This window comes from Sphaeramia orbicularis, chromosome 15, assembly GCF_902148855.1.
Source record: "Sphaeramia orbicularis chromosome 15, fSphaOr1.1, whole genome shotgun sequence".
Lineage (NCBI taxonomy): Eukaryota > Metazoa > Chordata > Actinopteri > Kurtiformes > Apogonidae > Sphaeramia > Sphaeramia orbicularis.
In genome coordinates this window covers 6,754,411-6,776,357 of record NC_043971.1, presented here as the reverse complement: position 1 = coordinate 6,776,357, position 21,947 = coordinate 6,754,411, and the positions used below count along the sequence as shown (strand labels likewise).

The window sequence follows — 21,947 nt, the reverse complement described above, 5'->3', positions numbered from 1 at the left end:
TCCACCGTGAAAATGGTGCGAGGCGGCACTTAGCACAATGCCCCAGAACTTAGCAATCAAGCATAAAAACCTGCCTGTTGCTAAGTTTCAAAGAACCCCCTCCCCCTGCACACCTAACCACACAACACAAAAGATGACGTATGGAGGTTGTGAAAGTAGAGCTTTTGTAGATTTCCCTCAGCAGAGACCTGGCTTAGAGCAGTCAGTGAAACCAAGACTTAGTGGAAGAAAATGCCATATTAGCTTTAACCTCCTGCTGAGAAACTCTCTAACATGAAGAGAAGCATTAGGCAGCGGTAAATGCATTATCTCAAGAGAGACATAATTCCAAGATTGCGGTTGAATCCTGAGTCTGAACCTTTCAAAGCATCAGAAGATAAAACAGTACGATCTGGCTGACATACCGCTTGTGTTTCTCTTCACAAACACCCACATGCAGCTGTGTGCTTTGCAGAGTTGTAACATTACTATTATAGCTGCTATCATGTGTATCAACAAACCAAATGTGGAAACACCGCTGAAGCTGCATTGCTAAATTCAGCCTGTGGTAATATTCAGGTTTTGTGCGGGAGAAAAAAAAAAAGACAAGTGCTGACCTTTGCCATTATAAATCTGCCTGCTTGCTTGCGTGCTGCGAGGCAAGGTAACTAGTTTCTGTGTAGTGCTTGTGATAAACTCCACTGAACAGCGAGGACTGTTCTGTCAGCACTTCTTTCAAGAGTAAGCATGTCAAAAATGAGTGAATGCAGTTAATGGGCTCACCTTAAACTCCTCTAGCGAGGCGTAGATTTTGCCCCGAAACTCGCAGTAGTTTTTTTTCTCCTTGCACTGCGGGCAGCATTGGCTAGTGTCCACCTTAATGCAGCGAGGGTGAACCTTGGGACATTCCGGCTTGCTGCACAGAGGGCCCTCGTCTGTGCAGAGGCAAGGGCACGTGGAAGGGCCCGGGGTGAACTGCTCGCCGATGGCAAAGACAAAGCCGCTCTCGTCCATGCAGCCTTTCCCCCTGTAGTCCGGGTAGGCGTACTCGTCGATGGGGTCCATGGAGAGGGTGACGTCGCTCGTGGGGCCCTCGTCTATTTGATTCAGGGTCTCTTGCTCCCATTGCTCCTGGGACTTCCCGCCGTTAGATCCTTGTGTCTTGGAGCTGGGGTTGGCCCTGGTCCGGCTCACGGCAGTCCTGTTGGAGCTCACGGGATTGATTTCCGGCTTTTCCAGCTGCTGCTGACCGCCAAACCCCGCCGTCTGCTCAGGGGCCTGCTTGTCCTGATGTTTGTCCTCCCTGGCTTGGGTCAACACCTTTTCCAGACGTTCTCGGCTCGCTGGTAAGGTCGCTATAGGATTAGACTGTGCGGCGCTCATCAGGAACCCAAGAACAAAGAGAACTTCTGCTGTCATGGCAACGGAGCGCAGCATATCTCCCCACCACCAGTGAGGTGGGAAAACACCTTGGCTCACATAACACACTTCACATCTCAGGTGTGAGCCAGTCCATCTGGAAAGAGAAAATTAAACTGGGGTTATGTGTTCAGTATTTTGTCACTTTCATTCCAGGTGTGTAGTTTGTCTCATTTTGCTTCCAGAAACAGTGCGACAAATTTGGGCAACTTCCTATCACTGTGCTGAGATGTCAACCAGATGCTTGGGGTGTGAGTGAGGAGAGTCTGTGGCTTCAGTGAACCGGATCATCGGGATAGAGAGTATTCATGGGGTTGTGTTTGGAAATCAATACTGTAACACTTCCCCGCATCAATCGGCCCCAGCAGTGACAGAGTTAGAAGAAAATGACCAGAGAAGGGTCTGAATCCACCACTTTGAAGCTCCTGCTCCTCTAACGGAACAAAGAATCTGGATCAATGTCTGCTTTTTCAAATGAATCACAGTCAACTGAATAAAAGAAGGCATTGATTTGAAAATAGAGCATAATACTAGTCTGCAAAAATGAATTTCCTATAGCTGACAGAAGCAGCCATATCAGTTACAACCAAAAGTGGGATTCACTTTAGCTGTTACAGAGTGCATCGCCTCAACCTTAATGTGCCTCACAAGAGACCGTTTAGGTTTGAAATTACTGGTCTTTCTATCATTTGGACTCTGTTAATGCACAGTAATATCTTTTCTAAAGGGAGGTGTATGTTTCTACTCTCTCGTTTATTAAAAAATGATAGTAAGAGTGTTTAGAATAAGGAACTCTTCCACAGATGCCAATGTATTGGATTGTTGAGATATTAACTGAACTTATTTACATTGATGGGGATTTATGTGACCACTAGAGGGAGTAGTGAGTCACTCTGCCGGTCTTCCATGATGAGGAAAACTAACGCCATGGGACCTTTGACCAAAGCATCAGAAAGTGACCAGATGGGATGAGAACCATTAAGAAACAACTTTTAGACTCAAAGAAAGTGACAAAGTAATAAAAGTTAGAAACACTGTTGTTGTTTTCTCCACTGGACACAGACTCTAAATGAAAAGAACGGAGTTTGATGTTGAAATGTCAGCGTTTCTTCTACATGGGTGAGTTTGATTATGAGGCTTATGAAGGTATGAAGTTATTATGGGATGTTATTATCTTTGCTAAGTTGTTGTTGGTGGATCCACGCTTCAGACTAAACTGTGACAGTTGTGAATTTGTTTGTTGGATTCCAAACAGATCTTTAATTCAGCAACTGACAACACAAACCAAACAGAAAACAGAGGTGATTAGTGGTTTTACTGTGGCTGTTTTCTGTCTAAAAACAAAGCTAAACTAACAGAGATATAATGTAACTATTTTTTTTATTTTATTTAACTATTATTTAACCAGGAAAAAAATCCCACTGAGATTAAGAACCTTTTTCACAAAGGGAGTTCCTTCCAAGATAGACAGCAGCAAATATAAAACACAGTTACAAGATTATACAGTTAAAACACAAAAAACTGACACATTTGACAATAAATAGTAAAAAATAACATTCACGAGCTGATTAAGAAAAATAAGTGCGAGTCATGGAGTTGGCCTCACGAACTCTGTCTGGACTTAAATGAAGGTTTGATGATGAAATGTCAGCGTTTCTTCTACACGGGTGTGTTTGATTACGAGGCTTATGAAGGTATGAAGTTATTATGGGATGTTATTATCTTTGCTAAATTGTCGTTGGTTGATCCATGGTTCAGACTAAACTGTGACGGTTGTGAATTTGTTTGTTGGATTCCAATTAGATCTTTAATTCAGCTACTGAAAACACAAACTGAACAGAAAACAGAGGTGATCAGTGGTTTTACTGTGGCTGTTATCAGTCTAAAAACAGAGCTAAGCTAACAGAGGTAAAAAGTAACTTTTTTTTTTTTTTATTTTATTTAACCAGGAAAAAAATCCCATTGAGATGAAGAACCTTTTTTTTTTACAAAGGGAGTCATTTACAAGATAGGCAGCAGCAAATACAAAACAAGATTATACAGTTAAAACACAAATAACTGACACATTTGACAATAAATAGTTAGTAAAAAATAACATTCATGAGCTGATTAAGAAAAACAAGTGCAAGTCATGGAGTTGGCCTCACGAACTCTCAGTCTGGACTTAAATGGGATGTTATTATCTTTGCTAAGTTGTTGTTTGTTGATCCACAGTTCAGACCAAACTGTGACAGTTCTGGCCTTGCTTGTTGGATTCCAAACAGATCTTTAGTTCAACTACTGAAACACAAACCAAACAGAAAACAGAGGTGATTTGTGGTTTTACTGTGGCTGTTTTCAATCTAAAAACAGAGCTGAGCTAACAGAGCTATAATGTAAACTATCAGCTGACACAGTACATGATGATTATAAGATACAGGGTTATTTTAGCAATTGTTGAAATAAGTATCTATGAGTTTTAATTTGAAGAAGAAAACTTGATACCATAATAGAGATGGGTGGAAACCTGGGGCACCGTAAAGGGGCGGGGGGGGGGGGGGGGGGGGGGGTTGTAAATGTGAAAAATTCATGTGGCCCATAGAGCAGTGGAGGGGGTCCAGTGGATACAGGTTAGAAGTTGTGAAAATTTCGTGTAAGACATGCTGTATAAGAGAGGCATAGAAGCTGGGAGTCGGAGTTATGTCATATGTAGACCACACCCCCATGTTTATAACTGCTGCCCCTATCCCATGTACCCCCCCTCCCCGACAGATTGACAAGCATCCTCCATAAACTGAATTTTTTGGAGGATGGAGGGCCCACAACGTTTACTTTTCATGGGGCCCACAGTTGGTTGCGGCGCCCCAGGTGGAAACCATGAGTATTATACATGATACAGTCTGTGGATACTTAGCATTGATTCGTTGATGGTTTTGTCCGTCGTAGAAGGCACAGAACCACTTTAAACCTGAGCTCTTGACGTCTGTAATAAACTGCAGCTTTTCTAAAAACACTCATTTCCTTACAAAGTCTCCATTTGAATCCATTAAAATGGATAATTATGACCCCCACAGTCATTAAAATCATGTCTTCCGTTGTATCAGGTTTTTAAATCATAACCCTGGCTTCAAAATAAGATTGTAATATCATCAATTATATTCCATTTAGTTTATTTGGATACAGCAGGGAGCATTTGGGGAGAGTTTTTTAATGGACACTGCAGAAACAAATAAAGAATCTTACAGCCAGTGTCTTTATATGTTAAAAAGACTGACATTTAAAGAGCTAACGATCTAAAAAAATGAATGAATGTGTAAGGATATTGTTTGTTTACAATCTCAAAAGACATTATGAGAGCTTAATGTATGAACTTTTGACATATATGTAAAAGTAAATACTGCAAAAAATAATATGAGTCAATGGTATAAAAGACTCAAGAAGATGGAAAAGATGAAAACAACAGAATAGAACAAAAAAAATGACCAAACCAGATGTAACACAACTGAAACACACCCATAATTCCCACGATATATATTAAATATTTTACAAATGTCTTCTCCAAATTTAAATTATTCATGAAAGACCAGATGCAACATGACAAAAATTATATAAAAGTGAAAATTAAATGAAAGATGAAATCGATGTAAAATATGCAACAAAAACAAAAACATATCCACTATATTAATAATTATCATAGCAAAAGTTAATTTTAAAAAATCAAGGTGGGATAAAAGACAAAACTGTTATAAAAGATGCAATAAAATAAAAAGCATCACCACAAAAACCCAACAACAGATGCAACCGGATGAAAACGTCCTAAAATCCATATCAGTAAAGAATAACATGATTCACTGCTTATTTTTGTTCATTTTATTCCTTTTACACACTGACTTTCACAACATAACGTCAGAAAATAAATAAAATGGGTCCAATCTGAAGTTATATTCTACAGAATGGGGACATTTTGTGAGAGTAAGAAGCTGAAAATGAGCAAAATAAACCCTAAAGACAAACGAAAAACTCACATCAAGATAACAGTAATTATCATTTTGTGGCCCCGTCTGAAAATGTACAGTCACAATGGACATAATAAACCAAAAACAGCAGTACAGAGCACAGTTATGATGGGTTTTTAGGTGCTTTAAAATCGGAAATATCAATTCTTCAACTTGTTTGAGGCAGTTTGTTCCATTGCGATGCCACTCTGGAAATAACAGAGTACATTTTTTGGGACGAAGAATTTTGAGTCGGAAGTGATGAGTAGGGCTGAAGTGGAAAATAATGTAAATAAATAATATCTCTGTCAGTTTTCGACTGAGACGTCAGAAAGAGGAAGTGTGCGTTTGTTTGTTTTTTTCGTTTAAATGAGGCACAAGAAGCCCACTAAGCATGTCATTGTTTTGCAGTACGTTGCTTCATTTCCACCCGAGTCAGTATCATTCACAACAGATCTACTCAAGTAAAATCCCCAGATCAACTCCAGATGATGCAGAGGCTGCACTTTTTTTTTTTTTTTTGTTATGTTTTTATCTCTTGCTTAACTTGATTTCCTGCAGCATCTTGAAATTCTAATGCCTGCTATGATGCTTTGCTGCGTTCAGTGGCCTACTTCCATTCATTTCCTTCACACCAAATGTTTGTTGTTGCTGCACAGATTCGACTGTTGATATTATATATACACATATATATACTGGGTGCGATTTGTCAAAAAAAAAAAAAAAAAAAAACGGAGGGGGGGGCAGGTGTCATGGAAGTTTCTAGCACTCTGGACGCAATTCGTTCCATGAGAATCAGCTGGCTCTATGTCCCCTTTTTGCAGAAATGGAGTTTTAACCTGTTAAACCCTGACCATATTCTCAGGGGAAAAACGCCTAAAAAGACATACCCAAAGTAAATGAAGAATTACTTATAATACTTATAATAATAAGGTTCATATGGATGTTCTTGGTGTCTATGGACATTTAGAGACCTCACAGAATCTATTCCCATCGTCTAAAATATTGTATCTATTATTATGCTTGAGTAAACTGTAACAAACTTAAAGAGAAATTAGAATTTTTTATCCTCACCTGTTTTTTTTTTCGGCTGGACTGATGATGATATGCATAAATTGTTCGTGTCGGAGATTTTTAATAGCATATATTTCACCCCACAAAGATTAAAAATCATGTTTGAACATTAAAGTTTGCACTAAAATACACTTTTGATGTACTTTTATTAACATTAGGGTCTAAACTTTGAGCAAAAGTTGAAAAAAACATCCACTGTCCTGATTTATTATATTTTTATAGTAGATGAATGTTAATATAATTTTTTCAGCCCACCAGAGGTCTGATAGGGCTAAAGGGGTTTAAGCATATCAGGACATTCTAAAATCATTTAAGTTTTTGTCTCAAAGTGCTTAGCTCCAAGCTAAACATCAACACACACTCACACCTAGAAACATTTAGTTCTATGTCCTGAGTGGCGCTCGTTTCAAATCAGGTAGTTCTATGTCCAAGGACCCAGTCAGGGGCCATACCTGGATCATGTGACATTCGCTCAAAATGGCCGTGGAGCACATTTAAAGCACAAAATGAGAACTCCTCAGAAAAAATGTTCTATCTTTATTCCTTCTGAAAAACTTATGGATTATTTTGATGGGTAAGTTGTTCACCAATAATGTATAGATATTGTAAATCTTTATTTTGTCGTGTTAGGGGCGGAAAATCACAACATTCCTCACTAGACCTATGCATGGACATAGAACTTCCTGATTCGATCATAAGTGACATCTGTAAAGGCACCAGGTCCTCTGTTGGACATAGAACATGTTGACCAGGGGCAGCTTGCATACCTTGGAATCAGAAAGTTCTACGTCCATTTTAACTTCTTATATCTCTAAGCCTGTGGAGATTTAGAACATGTTAACAATATGTTTAGGGTGCCTTCCACAGTCAACACTATTCCACACAAAAGATGACTGATAGCTCTCCAATTATTACAGATCAGACAGGTGAAATTTTCAAACTCTGTTTTCTCAAAATGAGGAGAAGTGGACATAGAGCCAGCTGATTCTCAAGGGACGAATTTTGAAGCAAGAACACAGTCACTGAATTGGGGTTAAGCAGATATATCGAGACAACAGACCGTAAACATCTAAAGCACAGGTGTCAAACATGCGGCCCGGGGACCAAAACCGGCCCACCAAAGGTTCCAGTCTGGCCCACAGGATAAATTTACAAAGAGCAAAATACAAAAATTACCCTTAAGATATTAACAGTCAAGGGCATCAAACTGAAAAATAATAGTCTAATAACCTAGAAATAATGACTCCAAATTTTCTTCTTGGCTTAATGCAGTGTTTCTCAAAATGTGGGGCGGGCCCCCCTGGGGGAGCGCGAAGGCTTGCCAGAGGGGCATGGGATCATTTCTAGGTGTTTATTTTTTCTTCAAGTTAGAACAGGGGTGCCCAATCCTGGTCCTTGAGAGCTACTATCCTGCATGTTTTAGATGTTTCCCTCTTCCAACACACCTGACGGTCTTTATCAGGCTTCTGCAGAGCTTGATGATAGGCTTATCATATGAATCAGGTGTGTTGCAAGAGGGACACATCTAAAACATGCAGGATAGTAGATCTCAAGGACCAGGATTGGGCACCCCTTGGTTAGAACATGTAGCAGGTGGAACTAATGTTTTAGCGTTGGAGCACCCTGGACTCATTTTAGGGACGTACAACAAAAAAATCTACTGCCATGGTGATCTGTCACTAGACTAGATAAAGAGTTTAGGTTTGGAGAGTGGACCAGGATTGGACGGGAAAAGAAAAATATGCAATGTTTCTGTTTTTGCACAGTTTGCACTTTAATGATCTGAGATGTGCAACGTAAACGGGCACATTGCAGCCTCTGATATTGTTATAATGTTCATCTTTGTTACCAAAATTTGTTTGTTCTATTAAAAAATTTACCTTATTGTCCTAGTTGTAAGATAATTACTCATTTCCTATTTTTATTTGGAAAAATAATGTCTCAGGGAGCAGTCTTGTTGAGTTCATTAGTATTGTTCAATCAAAAATCTAAGTTATTTTTAATTTGCACAACAAATTATTCAAGGAAAAGCAAAAAGTTTTCTTACGATACTGATGTTTCTTTCAGTAAAAGTAATAATTGCACCACAGGTACAATGTTGTTGGGGTTGAGGGGGGCTTGGAGATTTTTCATGCTCCAAAGGGGGGCCCGACAGAAAAAGATTGAGAACCACTGGAGAAGAATAATATGACATTATGCCTATAAATAATGGCAACACCATATGTCATGTCATGTTTAAAATGGGAATACTGGACACTGCAATATTCTACTTTTTTTTGTCACAGGCGCAGCAGTTATATACATGGGGGTGTGGTTCATAACTAATGTAACTAATGCTGGCGTGAAACGAAAGTGAAACTTTACATACGTTCAACATCCAACTCCTGGGTTCTATTCCTCTATTATACAGCGGATCTTACACGAAATTTTCACAACTTCTAACCTGTATCCACTGGACCCCCTCCACTGCTCTATGGGCACCCCCAACAAATGCTGGGCCCCATGAATTTACATTTACATTTATTCATTTGGCAGATGCTTTTTTCCCTAGCGACTTACTGGGGAAAAACCAAAATAAAAGAATAAAGACATTAAACAGATGTACAATTAAAAATAGTGTTGTGCAGAAGAATAAAAAAGCAAAATGATAGACTAAAATACAAGAATAAATTTTTAAATAAATTTTTTAAAGGTAAAGGCAAATTTACACAATATAAGACTGTAAGACTGAAACGGAAATTTTCTATTATCATGGTTGGGGTCTCAGTGGCAGTTAGGATTATTCTTAAACTCTGGAAAACACCTAAAGCCCTACAGTTTTAAGAATGGGTGAACATGATGGTAAAGACTGTTTCATATGAATGTGTGCTTCATAAACTTAACAATAGGAATGGAACCACAGAACCAGTTTGGGAGCCCCTCTGGTCTTACATAACTATGACTGACAGTCAGCAGGATGACAGCTAAACTACTTCCCTCTAGTATTTATTTATTTATTTAGCTATTTATTTATCTATTTCATTTTATTTTATTTTTTCTTCTTGGGAACTTCCACGCTTTGTAGCATTTTTGATACTTTTCATCTATGTTCAGAAGCTCTCTTGGTTAACATTAAGCAACATTGCATGATTGTCGTGTACCAAGTGAAAACTGTAATAAAAACCTGAATTATTTAAAAAAAAAAAAGGAATAAAATAAAAAAAATATTTGTCATGTTTAAACCCACCCCCCCTTATGGCAACCCAGTGCATGGGGACGTTCATGAATTCTGAGACTGCCGACAGTTCGGTTCAGGTGAACATTAGTGCCAGTAAAGTAGGACAAAGGTGTAAGAAAACTGTCACAACCTGCCTCTTATTTACATTGGTTGGTTGTTTCCCCCGAGGATGGAATTCATTGAGCAGAAGTATGGATGTAAAAACCAGAGGGGAGGTTGATTTCCCCAGACAACAAATCCCACCCTGTATATATGTATACATTTCTAAAGGTGAGATTACCCCCTAGTGACAAACTCAACAATTAACTGTGGAGGCCTGTCTGCGCTCTCTCAATAATAGTTCACCGTATTGATTAATTTGTCAATCTTTGCGAGAGTAAGCCTTTTTCCAACAGCGCGATTAGGAAGGTGAAGACAACCCAGCATTAAGTAAACAGTAAGCAATTACATTAATGCACCGGAGGAGCAGAGATAACGACGCTGCAGCCCAGACCGTATGAAGTCAAAGTCTTTCCACATGTTTTAAGTCATGCCTTTTGATATTCATAAATTCTGATCCATTCTGAAGGAGAAAAGGCTGGAACTGACTGCTGGCACACCACTGATATTCGAGCGCTGTTTTAGCTGAATTGCCATGTTTGAGGCAGAATCCTTGGAGCTACTGTGGAACTGAGAGGAAGCAGAACGAGGTGCATACCGATAACGCTGCAGCTGAGCGACGGAGAGAGGGAGAGCGATGAGCCCCGGCCTCATTAGTAAAAAGGACCTCATTTGGCTTTTTCTTGGCCTTACCTCTCCACCTTAACAGCTGTTGTGAGCTGTCACACTCATTCTGCCGCTGCTTGTTCTCCTGCGGGGACCGAACGCTGGGTGGGTGGGCCTTCAGGCCAGCAGTTGTCAAAGGGACTACGACTGGCACAGTACGAGGCTGATTTATTCGCATAAAAAAGGGACCAAAACCAATAATTCACTGATCTGTTCACAAGTACTGGTTGTTTATCCAAACCTGGATCCAGCTGACTCCTCTATACCAGCAGCATCCATTATTTAAGAATACACAACTAAAAAAAAAACACACTGCACTGAGTTACAAAGTCAGTTTACAGCAATAACTTTATATCATATCATGATTATTATCACTACTGCCATAATCTATATCGGGGGTGTCAAACTCATTTTAGTTCAGGGGCCACATTCACCCCAATAGGATCTCAAGTGGGCCAGACCAGTAAAATAATAACAGTGAAAAAAGTAAAATTACATTATGATAATGTTTACATCTATGACGTTTGCTTAAAAATCTCAATAACATGATCAACTTGAAATGTCTTACAAAAATGTTAACAATATGCTGCCGGTTTACCAGTTTATCATTTTACTTTACAATTACAAATACACAAAACATATAGTACCGGGTATAATATTGGTAAAATTGCATTTACTTTTCTTAAGACATTTCAGGTTGTTCATATTTGTTCAGGTTATTCACATTTTTTGTAAAAGGTTAGTTTGTTAATGTAATCATTATCATGTAATTTTACTTTTTTCACTAAAACAAAGATAAAATCTGCAGTTGTCATTATTTATTAGGTTATTATGATACTATTTTACTGATCTGACTCAACTGAGATCTAATTTGTCTGTATGTGGAACTGAATTAAAATGATTTTTACACCATTGATTGTTAATATCTTCAGTGTAATTTTTGCATTTCACTAATTCATCCTATGGGCCGGATTGGACCCTTTGGTGGGCCGGATTCGGCCCCCGGGCCGCATGTTTGACACCTGTGATCTATATTCTAAAAGCCAAGTGGCCTCGTGTGCATGTGTGTGTATCCCGGGATTCACACAAAATCCAGATAAAGACGACTGCTGCAGTTTGGTATTATTATTTAGTTTTGGTCAAGGAACAGACTAGTGAAAACGGCAAGTTGATAGGACCAATATTTTGGGAGATAGTAATTTTGGACTACTGCAGCCTTATAATCACATTGCTATGGCCAGAACACTTTGGTGGTAACTGCTGGACAAATGCGGTACAGCATGCACGAATACACAACAGCATAAAAACTACAATATCTAGAACACCTGGATCCACACAAGTCAATGTGCTAGTTACCCTTATCTCTGTATGCAACAGGATTCATCTACTGATTTAACAAGGCTGTTCTGGTTTTCCTTCACCTTGCTCCTGCATATTCAGATATTGCCGATAAATTTTTCTATGATAAGATAAGATTTTCGTTTGTTTATTTGTTTGTTTTTATCTCAAATTTCAACATTTAAAACCAAATACAAGGAAAAAACAATATATAAAGCAAGGAAAAAAAATTCAAAAATTACCAGGATGAAGATAAGACAAGATAAGTTACGGTAAGGTAAGAAGATAAGTTACGATAAGAAGGTAAGGTAAGAAGATAAGATAAGACAAGATTAAGATAAGGTTAAGGTAAGGTAACAAGATAAGTTACGGCAAGGTATGGTAAGGTAAGAAGATAAGTTACCGTAAGAAGGTAAGATAAGGTAATGCAAGAAGATAAGATAAGATTAAGATAAGGTAACAAGATAAGTTACGGTAAGGTAAGAAGGTAAGATAAGACAAGATTAAGATAAGGTTAAGATAAGGTAAGGTAAGAAGATAATATAAGACAAGATTAAGATAAGGATGAGGTAAGGTAAGAAGACAAAACAAGATTAAGATGAAGTTAAGATAAGGTAATGTAAGAAGGTAAGGCAAGACAAGATTAAAATGAAGGTAAGATAAGATAAGGGGGAAGTTTCACAGTTAACAGCAGCAACATACAAGCAAGTGCAGAGAAAAAGACGGGAAGAAAAATCACAAATGAGTGACAAATGAAATATAAAGAGAAAAATTTTTAAAAATTGGTATTTATATAAATATAGAATTAAATTTTAAGCATCGTTATATCAGTTTTAAATCTTCTACTTCTGCATTTCTGAAATGTTGTGAACAAAGTGAATAGTTTAAAGTCATAAAATCAGAGGATTCAACTGTGGTTTTCTGTCTTCTGTTACTGTCTGATGTGTGTTTTATGACATTCTAGTCTTCTTCTGCCTTTCACATTTCCATTTTGTTGGATCTTTCACAGTGTTTTTGCCTCCTTGTGTCTTTTAAACCACTTTATTCACGTATGTCATTGTCAGGTTTTTACACCGTTTAGTCTGATTTCCAAAACGTTTGGAAAGGCCTGAAGAGGCCTGGCTCTCAGTCTCTGCTCTAATTCATCCCAAAGGTGTTCTATGGGGTTGAGGTCAGGACTCTGTGCAGGCCAGTCCAGTTCACCACACCAGACTCTGTCATCCATGTCTTTATGGACCTTGCTTTGTGCACTGGTGCACAGTCATGTTGGAAGAGGAAGGGGCCAGCTCCAAACTGTTCCCACAAAGTTGGGAGCATGGAATTGTCCAAAATGTCTTGGTCTGCTGAAGCATTCCCAGTTCCTTTCACTGGAACTAAGGGGCCAAGCCCAGCTCCTGAAAAACAACCCCACACCATAATCCCCACTCCACCAAACTTTACACTTGGCACAATGCGGTCCCACAAGTATCGTTCTCCTGGCGACCGCCAAACCCAGACCCGTCCATCAGATCGCCAAATGGAGAAGCACGACTGGTCACTCCAGAGAAGGCGCCTCCACTGCTCTAGAGTCCAGTGGCGGCGTGCTTTACACCACTGCATCCGGCGCTTTGCATTGCACTTGGTGATGTATGGCTCGGATGCAGCTGCTCGGCCATGGAAACCCATTCCATGAAGCTCTCTGTGCACTGTTCTTGAGCTAATCTGAAGGCCACATGAAGTTTGGAGGTCTGTAGCGATTGACTCTGCAGAAAGTTGGCGACCTCTTCACACTATGAGCCTCAGGATCCGCTGACCCCACTCCGTCAGTTTACGTGGCCTACCACTTCGTGGCTGAGTTGCTGTCGTTCCCAAACACTTCCACTTTCATATAATACAGCTGACAGCTGACTGTGGAATATTTAGGAGCCAGGAAATTTCATGACTGGATTTGTTGCACAGGTGGCATCGTACCACGGTTCCACGCTGGAATTCACTGAGCTCCTGAGAGCGACCCATTCTGTCACAAATGTTTGTAAAAGCAGTCTGCATGCCTAGGTGCTGGATTTTATACACCTGTGGCCATGGAAGTGATTGGAACACCTGATTCTGATTATTTGGATGGGTGAGCCAATACTTTTGGCAATATAGTGTATATATTCAGTGGCGTGCCATGAGGTTTCAGTTAAGGCCTTCTGTATACATTAACCATCACATTAGGGTTAGGGTTTTGTGTTTTGGTTTTTCATAAGATTATCATAAAGGTGGCGGTGGTTAAACTTTAGATGGTGAAAAAGGTTTGTTGTGTTACCGGTCAGTGCAGACACAACTGCAAAACTTTTTTTTTTTCCATTTCATTTTTATTCATTCATTGCAATCTAAATGACTGGAAAAGAGCAGGATGAAGAAAACTTATAATACCTGCCCCTTTCTTGAAACATCTGCTTACATCAGATACGTTGCCATTACAGTTATTAAAGTAAACAGTTCACGATAGTCAATACAAATAAAATAAATCCAACATCCATAAGTTGAATTATGTCATTCCATGCTTTATAAAGCTTCTCTATTCTTTCCTTATACAAACTCTTAAACTGAAAAATATTTGTACAGCTCTTCTCTTTCACTGCCAAAGAATTCCACATCCTGACACCCACAACAGAAATACACATTTTCTTCACAATAGTCCTTCTATGTTCTTCATCCTGTGATACTAAAACAAATAATCTCTGCTGATTTTGTTTAGAGCGAGAAACAGACTTTTGCCTGCAAATTTGCAATGTCCTTAATTCAACCAGTTCTTTAAACGAAACACATTTTGCACGAGATGTGTTTTTGCTCTTTGTCTTCTTCATCAAACCCAAAGTGGTTCCATACAACTGCATTTGACGGGCCTTTTTTGTTTACCAAGTGCTTCTGCTGTGATTCTCCTGCTAGGTACAACTTTCTTAGTGGGGTGGACAGCTGTAGCTTAGAGGGGGGCGGGGCCGAGCAGCTCATGGTAGCTTGAGTGCGCGTGAATAAAAACAATTCAAAATTAACCCTTTCATGCACAGTGGTCACTCCAGTGGACAGTTCTTCTCCAGCTGTTCTCTTGTATATTCATGGGTTTTGTTGTTTTACTTCCATATCAGCCAACACAGTGGACACTTGCTTATCATCCCAAACACTGTAATTCATACCAGTACTGTAACTTTGCTGTTCTTGATAAACCTGATTTGCACTAACATGTTTGAGTGTAAAAAAAAATTGCTAAGTGTTATTAGACTGTAATTAACAGTTATTTAGTTTAGTTTTTAATTTTTTTTAATTTCATATTATCTCCATGCAGGTATATTAAAATGTGAGAAAACCTCAGATTAGCAATTTAAAAATGTTTTTATTTCATAGTTTTCTCACAGTATATCAGCAAATACATGTTTCTTTGCTTCAAAAATTAAACACATGGTGTCCAGCTGAGTGGACATTTTTGTAACTACATGAAAAATACATTCGTAAAAAATCAATTGCATTTTTTTCCATGCCTAAAGAGGAATAAAAACACTCAGGAAAAAAATCTTGATTAAGGTTCTCATAATTCATGCGTGAAAGGGTTAATAATCGTTTTTTCTCGATTACATAATTTTTGTAATCGTTGAGTGTAATAATCGAAATCGTAATGGAATTTCGATTAATTGCACAGCCCTACTGTATTTAGTTCATTTCTGTGTCAGATTTGGACGCATGAGTGTGGATGTGGCTGAAAACATCTGCGCCTGGTGTCGGAATAAAGACGCTGGTAAAAGTAGAAGTCAAACTCCTGCCCCTCACAGACATATTCACTGTCTTCATTATTATCTACTAGATCCAGTCAGCTGCTCTGCTCAGGGTTTATGTAACCTCATTTTAAGCAGGGTGCCCCTATAGAATACCTGCCACCGCTGACGTCTACATTTTGTCTAATCACAGGTATTTCCAGACAGGTGGGGGGGGTTAAATATATGACTGACAGGTGTAATTACCAACCACTGATCAGAAACAAGGCTAGTGTCCATGTACCGACGCAGAATCTTGGAGAAGTGGCTTCCGTTTTTCCGTAATGGCACGAAACAAACGTCAGGTTCATCTATATTTATATATTTATAGCTCATCTATATTGGACCAAGAGCTGCAGAAGCAATGGGTGTATTTTCACACTCTGGCATTTGTCTTCCATCTTAAAATATTCTTAAAAGAACTGATTTCGTGTGATTAAACTTGACTGATATGCAAATGTTTATTTTTGGTGATCATATTTATACCCTCATCAGACTGTCCTCTGTACATGTGCTTAATTTCTTTTTCCTATTTTAGTCAGATTTGCTGAGTGGGACTTGTATTTTTTATGAATCTCTACCTCTTTGACCTACTTTACTGGGTTTTCCTCAGGTGTCCCATCTTATGTCACTGGTCAACTCATGGTTTTTATTTCTTATTTACTGCTCTACTGTTGGTCTTACTATTGTTTTGACCCATAAACATCCAAACAGATACTGGAAACCAAAACCATCTACCAATCTAACATGTTTAATACTTAATCCTATCAATACATGTAAATAAGGGCTATTAACTAAAAGAAAACTAAATGTAAAAAGTGAAGGAGCTGCCAACATAAAGCATATATTTTTATTTTAATTACTGTTATTTAACCCATAAAGACCCAAGCATCCACTGATCTAAACTGTTTAATACCTGCTGATCCATAAATCCTATCAATCCATGTAAATAATTGGTGTAAAATACAGTTTGTCATCTTTTCATGGTCAGAAATAAAACTACTGGTGTCATGTTATCACATCTACAAATTTAATCTAATCCATTCGACAACATAATCTGACGTTAAGTGTTATTTTACAATTCTAGTCACTACAGGTGTGTGTATAACATTTTCAGTGAATGTCATTTATTGAAATATTTAACCCATAAAAACTCAAACACCCACCATTGACCAAAACTATATCTACTGATCTAAACTGTTTAATACCTGTCGATCCATTAATCCTATCAATACATGTAAATAAGGGCTATTAAGCAAAAGAAAACAAGATGTAAAAACTGAAATAGATGCAAGCATCCCAGTATATATTTTTATTATATATATCTTATTACTGCTTTAATATGTATAATATATTCAGATATTCAGAGCTATGTGTGTGTGTGTGTGTGTGTGTGTGTGTATATATATTATTATTATTATTATTATTATTATTATTATTATTATTATTATTATTATTGTTTGTTTGTTTGTTTGTTTGTTTATTTTTTCTGTGGTATTGGTCATTTCTTGCGTGCTACTTTAACCCATATAGACCCAAACATCCACTGGTGACCAAAACCATCTACAAATCTGACATGTTTAATACCTGTTGATTCGCTTATCCTACCAATGCATATAAATAATTGTTGTAAATAACAGTTTGTCATCTTTTCATGGTCATTAGATATGACCTATATGGATGTTCAGAGGCTCCATAGTTACCATGGAAACACCGTCATCTTCTACAACCTTGATTCACCAGTAAAACCCATGGAGTTGGATCAATGACAGTGGATGGACACACTGGGTTTATATTCATTTATTGATATCTTTGCTGAAAAACTCTCTTTTTCTTCAGGTTTTCTTTGTTTTTGATATAATAACCCTCAACTTTAATGTGAGCTTTAACAAACATCTACATGATCAGTGAATTAACCCTATAACGCCAAACATATATTTGATATGAGTTTTGAAGCCCTCTACATGATCAGTGTGTTTTTTTTTTCTTGAAAAACCTGATGTATACAATTAGATACATGCAATACACAGATAATCCACCAGGGGGGAGGAATTTATTCGCCAGAGGCCTTTCCAGTGACACTACAAGACTGTCATTAATGAGGAAGGAGGAAGAACTTTGACAATTTTGAAAAGGAATTACCAATTTGTTGGACATGTTTGTGGTATTTTATGTTTTTGTTTGTTCAAAAATAATAATATTTGAGCATTGAGACCCGATGTAGCAAATATGATACAAAACTGAAACTCATACATGGAAATTGATATTTGAAAACATTTGTTTTTGGTTGTTCAGAAGGACCAATAAAGGCTCCAATTTCAAAGAACTGGAATTTTCTGTTAATGATGTAATGGTTCAGGCTTTACAGGGTTAAATATGGGAAAATCCTCATTAACTACATCAAAGGGTTAGACCTAATCGGCAGTTCAGTTGACTGTTAACATTATATGCATCGTAGTTCCTGGTTTTATATGGACAAGTACACTTCTATACCCTGGACTCAGGGGATTGCAGTGGATGGTGATTTTTGTTTCATTGAACTACCGCTGTCAAAAGAGAAGCTCTCTTTGATGCTTTGTAAACTGTTTTTGTTTTCGGTTTGCATTAAAATAGTACAGGTGTGTAAAGGAGGGTACATTCTGATTGAAGTGTATTCTGTGCTTTATGATTGTAAACCTCAATAAAAATATTTAGCCAAAAAAAAAAAGCGAAAATACCTGATTTTCACGAAAAAAACAACAACAAAATATTAGAATAAATGATGCTAAATTGCTTAAGAAAGTTTAAATAGAGAGAAAAATTCTTTTAGGGATTGCTATAAAAGTAGCACTGGGTGTTTATGGTTAATCAGTGCTATTCTTTTACTGTTTATCGGCTGTTTTAATAATTACATTTTTAAGCGTTTTTAATTCACATGTATGATTTATGTGTTTACTTAAGTCCAGTGTTGTGTCTTTATTCTATCCACCTAATTCACCCCATTCTTTTTGCTGCCCATTGTTCTCCCTCCTGGAATGAAATGATCTATAGATGAAGTTTTGTTTGCAATGACCTATTTTTAAAGACTTTCAGAAAGTATTAAGACAAACCATTAAAATAAAAAATTAGATAAGATCCGCACAACCTGTGAGCTCCCAAGGAGGTGTTTATTCTTAAGACGAACCATTGCATTACATTTTAGGGATTTCTCTGAATTTAGTGTCAGTCTTAGTGCCACAATTATCGCTTAATAGCTACTTTTTTATCTGAGCAAAACAAATCAGACTGTTTCCTACATTCATAATGTCTGAATGCAACCCTGTCTCTTTCAGTTTTGATCCCATCTTTTATAAAAGTCCACGCCAAGGTTATAATAGTGTTGGATTTTTATTATAGTTTAGTTTTATTTAGTTTTGATTTTTTTTCTCTAATTCAGTTAGTTTTAATTAGTTTTTGGAGCAGGTTTGCTAGTTTTTATTAGTTTTCTTTTTTTTTTTTTTTTCGAAATGCTTAGTTTTAGTTTAGTTTTAGTATTAATTTTAGTTTTGTCCTATCTTTTCTCTTCTCCATCGTATTCAAATAAATCCCAGACAGGACTCTGCCCAACTTTAGTTTCCATGTGTTTCCAGGTAGAGAAGAGACGAGAAACTGACTATAAACGACAAGTGACGAGAAGTGCCGGACTGTGAAGTTCCATATGGTGCCGCCAGTTAAAATTGTTAGAGTGAAATAAATCGATTTCATATCAATCCGACATCGACAAAGACGGAAACGAAGGGAATTTTATCCATAATTTTTAAACATTTTAGTTAGTTTTGTAAGCACACAATACAGTTTCAGTTAGTTATCGTTTTTTCTTTTAATTATAGTTTTTATTTATTTCAGTTAAGGAAAATGTTTTTTCAATTCTAGTTTTCGTCATTTCGTTAGTTTTCGTTAATGATAATAACTTTGACCCATGCGTCTAATTCAGGGGTGTCAAACTCATTTTCTTCTGGGGGCCAATTTAATCTGAAGTGGGCCGGACCAGTCAAATAATTGCATGATAGCCAATAAATAATGACAACTCCAAATTGTTTTAGTGCAAAAAATGACATTCAGTTATGCCATTATTTACGTTTACAAACTATCCAAACAAAAAGAATATGTATAACCTGAAAAAATGAAATTTGTTGAGAAATATAAGTACAATTTTATTAATATTATGCCTCGACTTAACATTTCTATATGTGCATTACAGATCAGATCTACAAAGGCACAAAACATTTAATAACAGGCAGAATATTGTTAAAATTGCGCTTAATTTTCTTAAGAGATTTCAGGTTGTTCGTATTTGTTCAGGTTATTCACATTTTAGTGTTAACGGATAGTTTGTTAATGTAAACATTTTCATAATTTAATGTTTTTTGCACTAAATCAAAGAGAAAAAATTGGTGTTGTCATTATTTACAGGTTATTATTATGAAATTATTTTTGAGTTTGATGCCCTAACTTGCACTTTGCAAATTCATCTGGGCCGGATTGGAACCTTTGGCGGGCTGGTTTTGGCCCCCAGGCCGCATGTTTGACACCTGTGGTCTAATTAATTCTCACAACATAATGTGGGTAAAATTTTACGGGCAGATTAAAAACATGAGTCTGTCTTTGTACTGTTGCACCTTGAACATTTATTTCACAAACGGATAAGTGTTGTAATCACTGCTCATGCTCGATGGCAGACTTTTACAGATACAGTGCAGCATGGAAGCCATTTGGGGAAAGGTCATGGATTTATCTTTGCCCTCGAGCCCTGTGGAGAATTCACTCTTTTGCTTGACTGATCTATTTTGAGTACTTGCAAAGACATCTCGTCTGGATTCACGGGGAAAAAAACACAGAAGACATACGCCAGGCATAAAGATACAATACAGCGTCAAGCGTCTCTGCAGAACGAGCTTGAGTTACAGTCGGAGCGTAGACATATTTCAACTTAAAGTGTAAAGTGTGATAAACTGTAACGGCGGTCTTATTTAGAATCAGAACGCGGGGTTTTTCCTAATGCACCAGCGCTCGGTAAAAGCCTCATATACTAACCACCTTTTGCAGCCATCAATCAGCGCCACGCCACTTTATGTAAGCCAACATCAACGAGTTCACTCACACTTCAGATACATTTGAACACCCACTTCAATGCAGAGACCGGCTCTGTAAGTGGAAAAACAACTCTTCAAATTAACACTTGTCAGCCCCAAATAATTATCTGTGGAAAACAAGCACAGATGGAAATTTAGCGCTATATTTTTGTCTTGAGGAACAATCACCTTTTATTTCCATGGACAGAGCTGTTTGACGGTGCGCTTGGACTGTTTCCACATCAGTTTCTCATATGACAGGACTCTGCATGGTTCCGAACGCCTGCTCTGGCAATTTCAGAGTTTTACAAACGGTGAATCCAGCGAATAGAAACCAAAAGAGACAGAAACGTACGACTGGACTGGATTTTAGACCATGATAAAAAAGATAAGTATCATTATGAGAACACGGAGAAAAGACACTCTCATGATAAGCATTTTGATATCAGTTATAGCAGGAGTTCCCAATGGGGGGGGGACTTGGAAGAAGCCCAGGGGGTACTTGACATTTTTGCGAAAAATACAACAAATAAGTCCTCATGTACCGAATACAAAACAAAAAAAATGAGAATTAATGCTGAAATATAAAACACAATCATTTCAATCATCTCGTTTAAGCTTTGGTAACATTTGAAGAACGTTTGTATTTTATATTATTCAAAATGAGTTTATTTGAGTAGATAAGGTATTATTTCTGGTTGACGAAAGGTTCATTTATTCATTAATGACCAATTTATACATTTTTCTTATCGATGAAAAAGGGCATTTTTCAGTTACTATTTTTCACAAAATTTACAAAATCTGTTTTTATATATTTGCAGAAAATACATTAAATAAGTCATCATGAACTGGATACAAAATAAATACTGAGAATTAATGTTGAAATATAAAACACAATAAATACATTCATATAATAGATTTATTGTCAATCATCTTGTTTAAGCTTTGGTAAAATTTAAAGCACATTTCTGTTTTATATTATTCAAAATGAGTTTATTTGAGTAGCTAAGGCATTATTTTTGTTGATGAAAGGTACATTTACTAATTAATGACCAATTTATTTATTTTTCTTATCAGTGATAAAGGGCATTTTTCAGTTAATATTTTGCACACAAAATTTACTTTAAAAAATGTGTTATTTTCTCATATGACAGGACTCTGCATGGTTCCGAACGCCTGCTCTGGCAATTTCAGAGTTTTACAAACGGTGAATCCAGCGAATAGAAACCAAAAGAGACAGAAACGTACGACTGGACTGGATTTTAGACCATGATAAAAAAGATAAGTATCATTATGAGAACACGGAGAAAAGACACTCTCA

The 21,947-nt window shown here is 37.4% G+C and overlaps 1 protein-coding gene across 2 annotated transcripts in view; it reads right to left on the bottom strand.

Moving 5' to 3' along the window:
* The window catches only part of vwc2 (von Willebrand factor C domain containing 2), a 116,242-nt gene that overhangs the window by 77,433 nt on the left and 16,862 nt on the right, over positions 1-21,947 (bottom strand). Inside the window, exons 1-2 of one of the 2 annotated variants that reach the window (XM_030156810.1) lie at positions 4,210-4,231; positions 763-1,495 (exon numbers count right to left, since the gene is read on the bottom strand). In XM_030156810.1, coding sequence (XP_030012670.1) covers positions 763-1,416 — 654 coding nt within the window. In that variant the 5' untranslated portion in view covers positions 1,417-1,495; positions 4,210-4,231. Of the gene's footprint in view, positions 1-762; positions 1,496-4,209; positions 4,232-21,947 lie in introns of those variants that run through there. The other variant, XM_030156809.1, reaches the window with a different exon arrangement.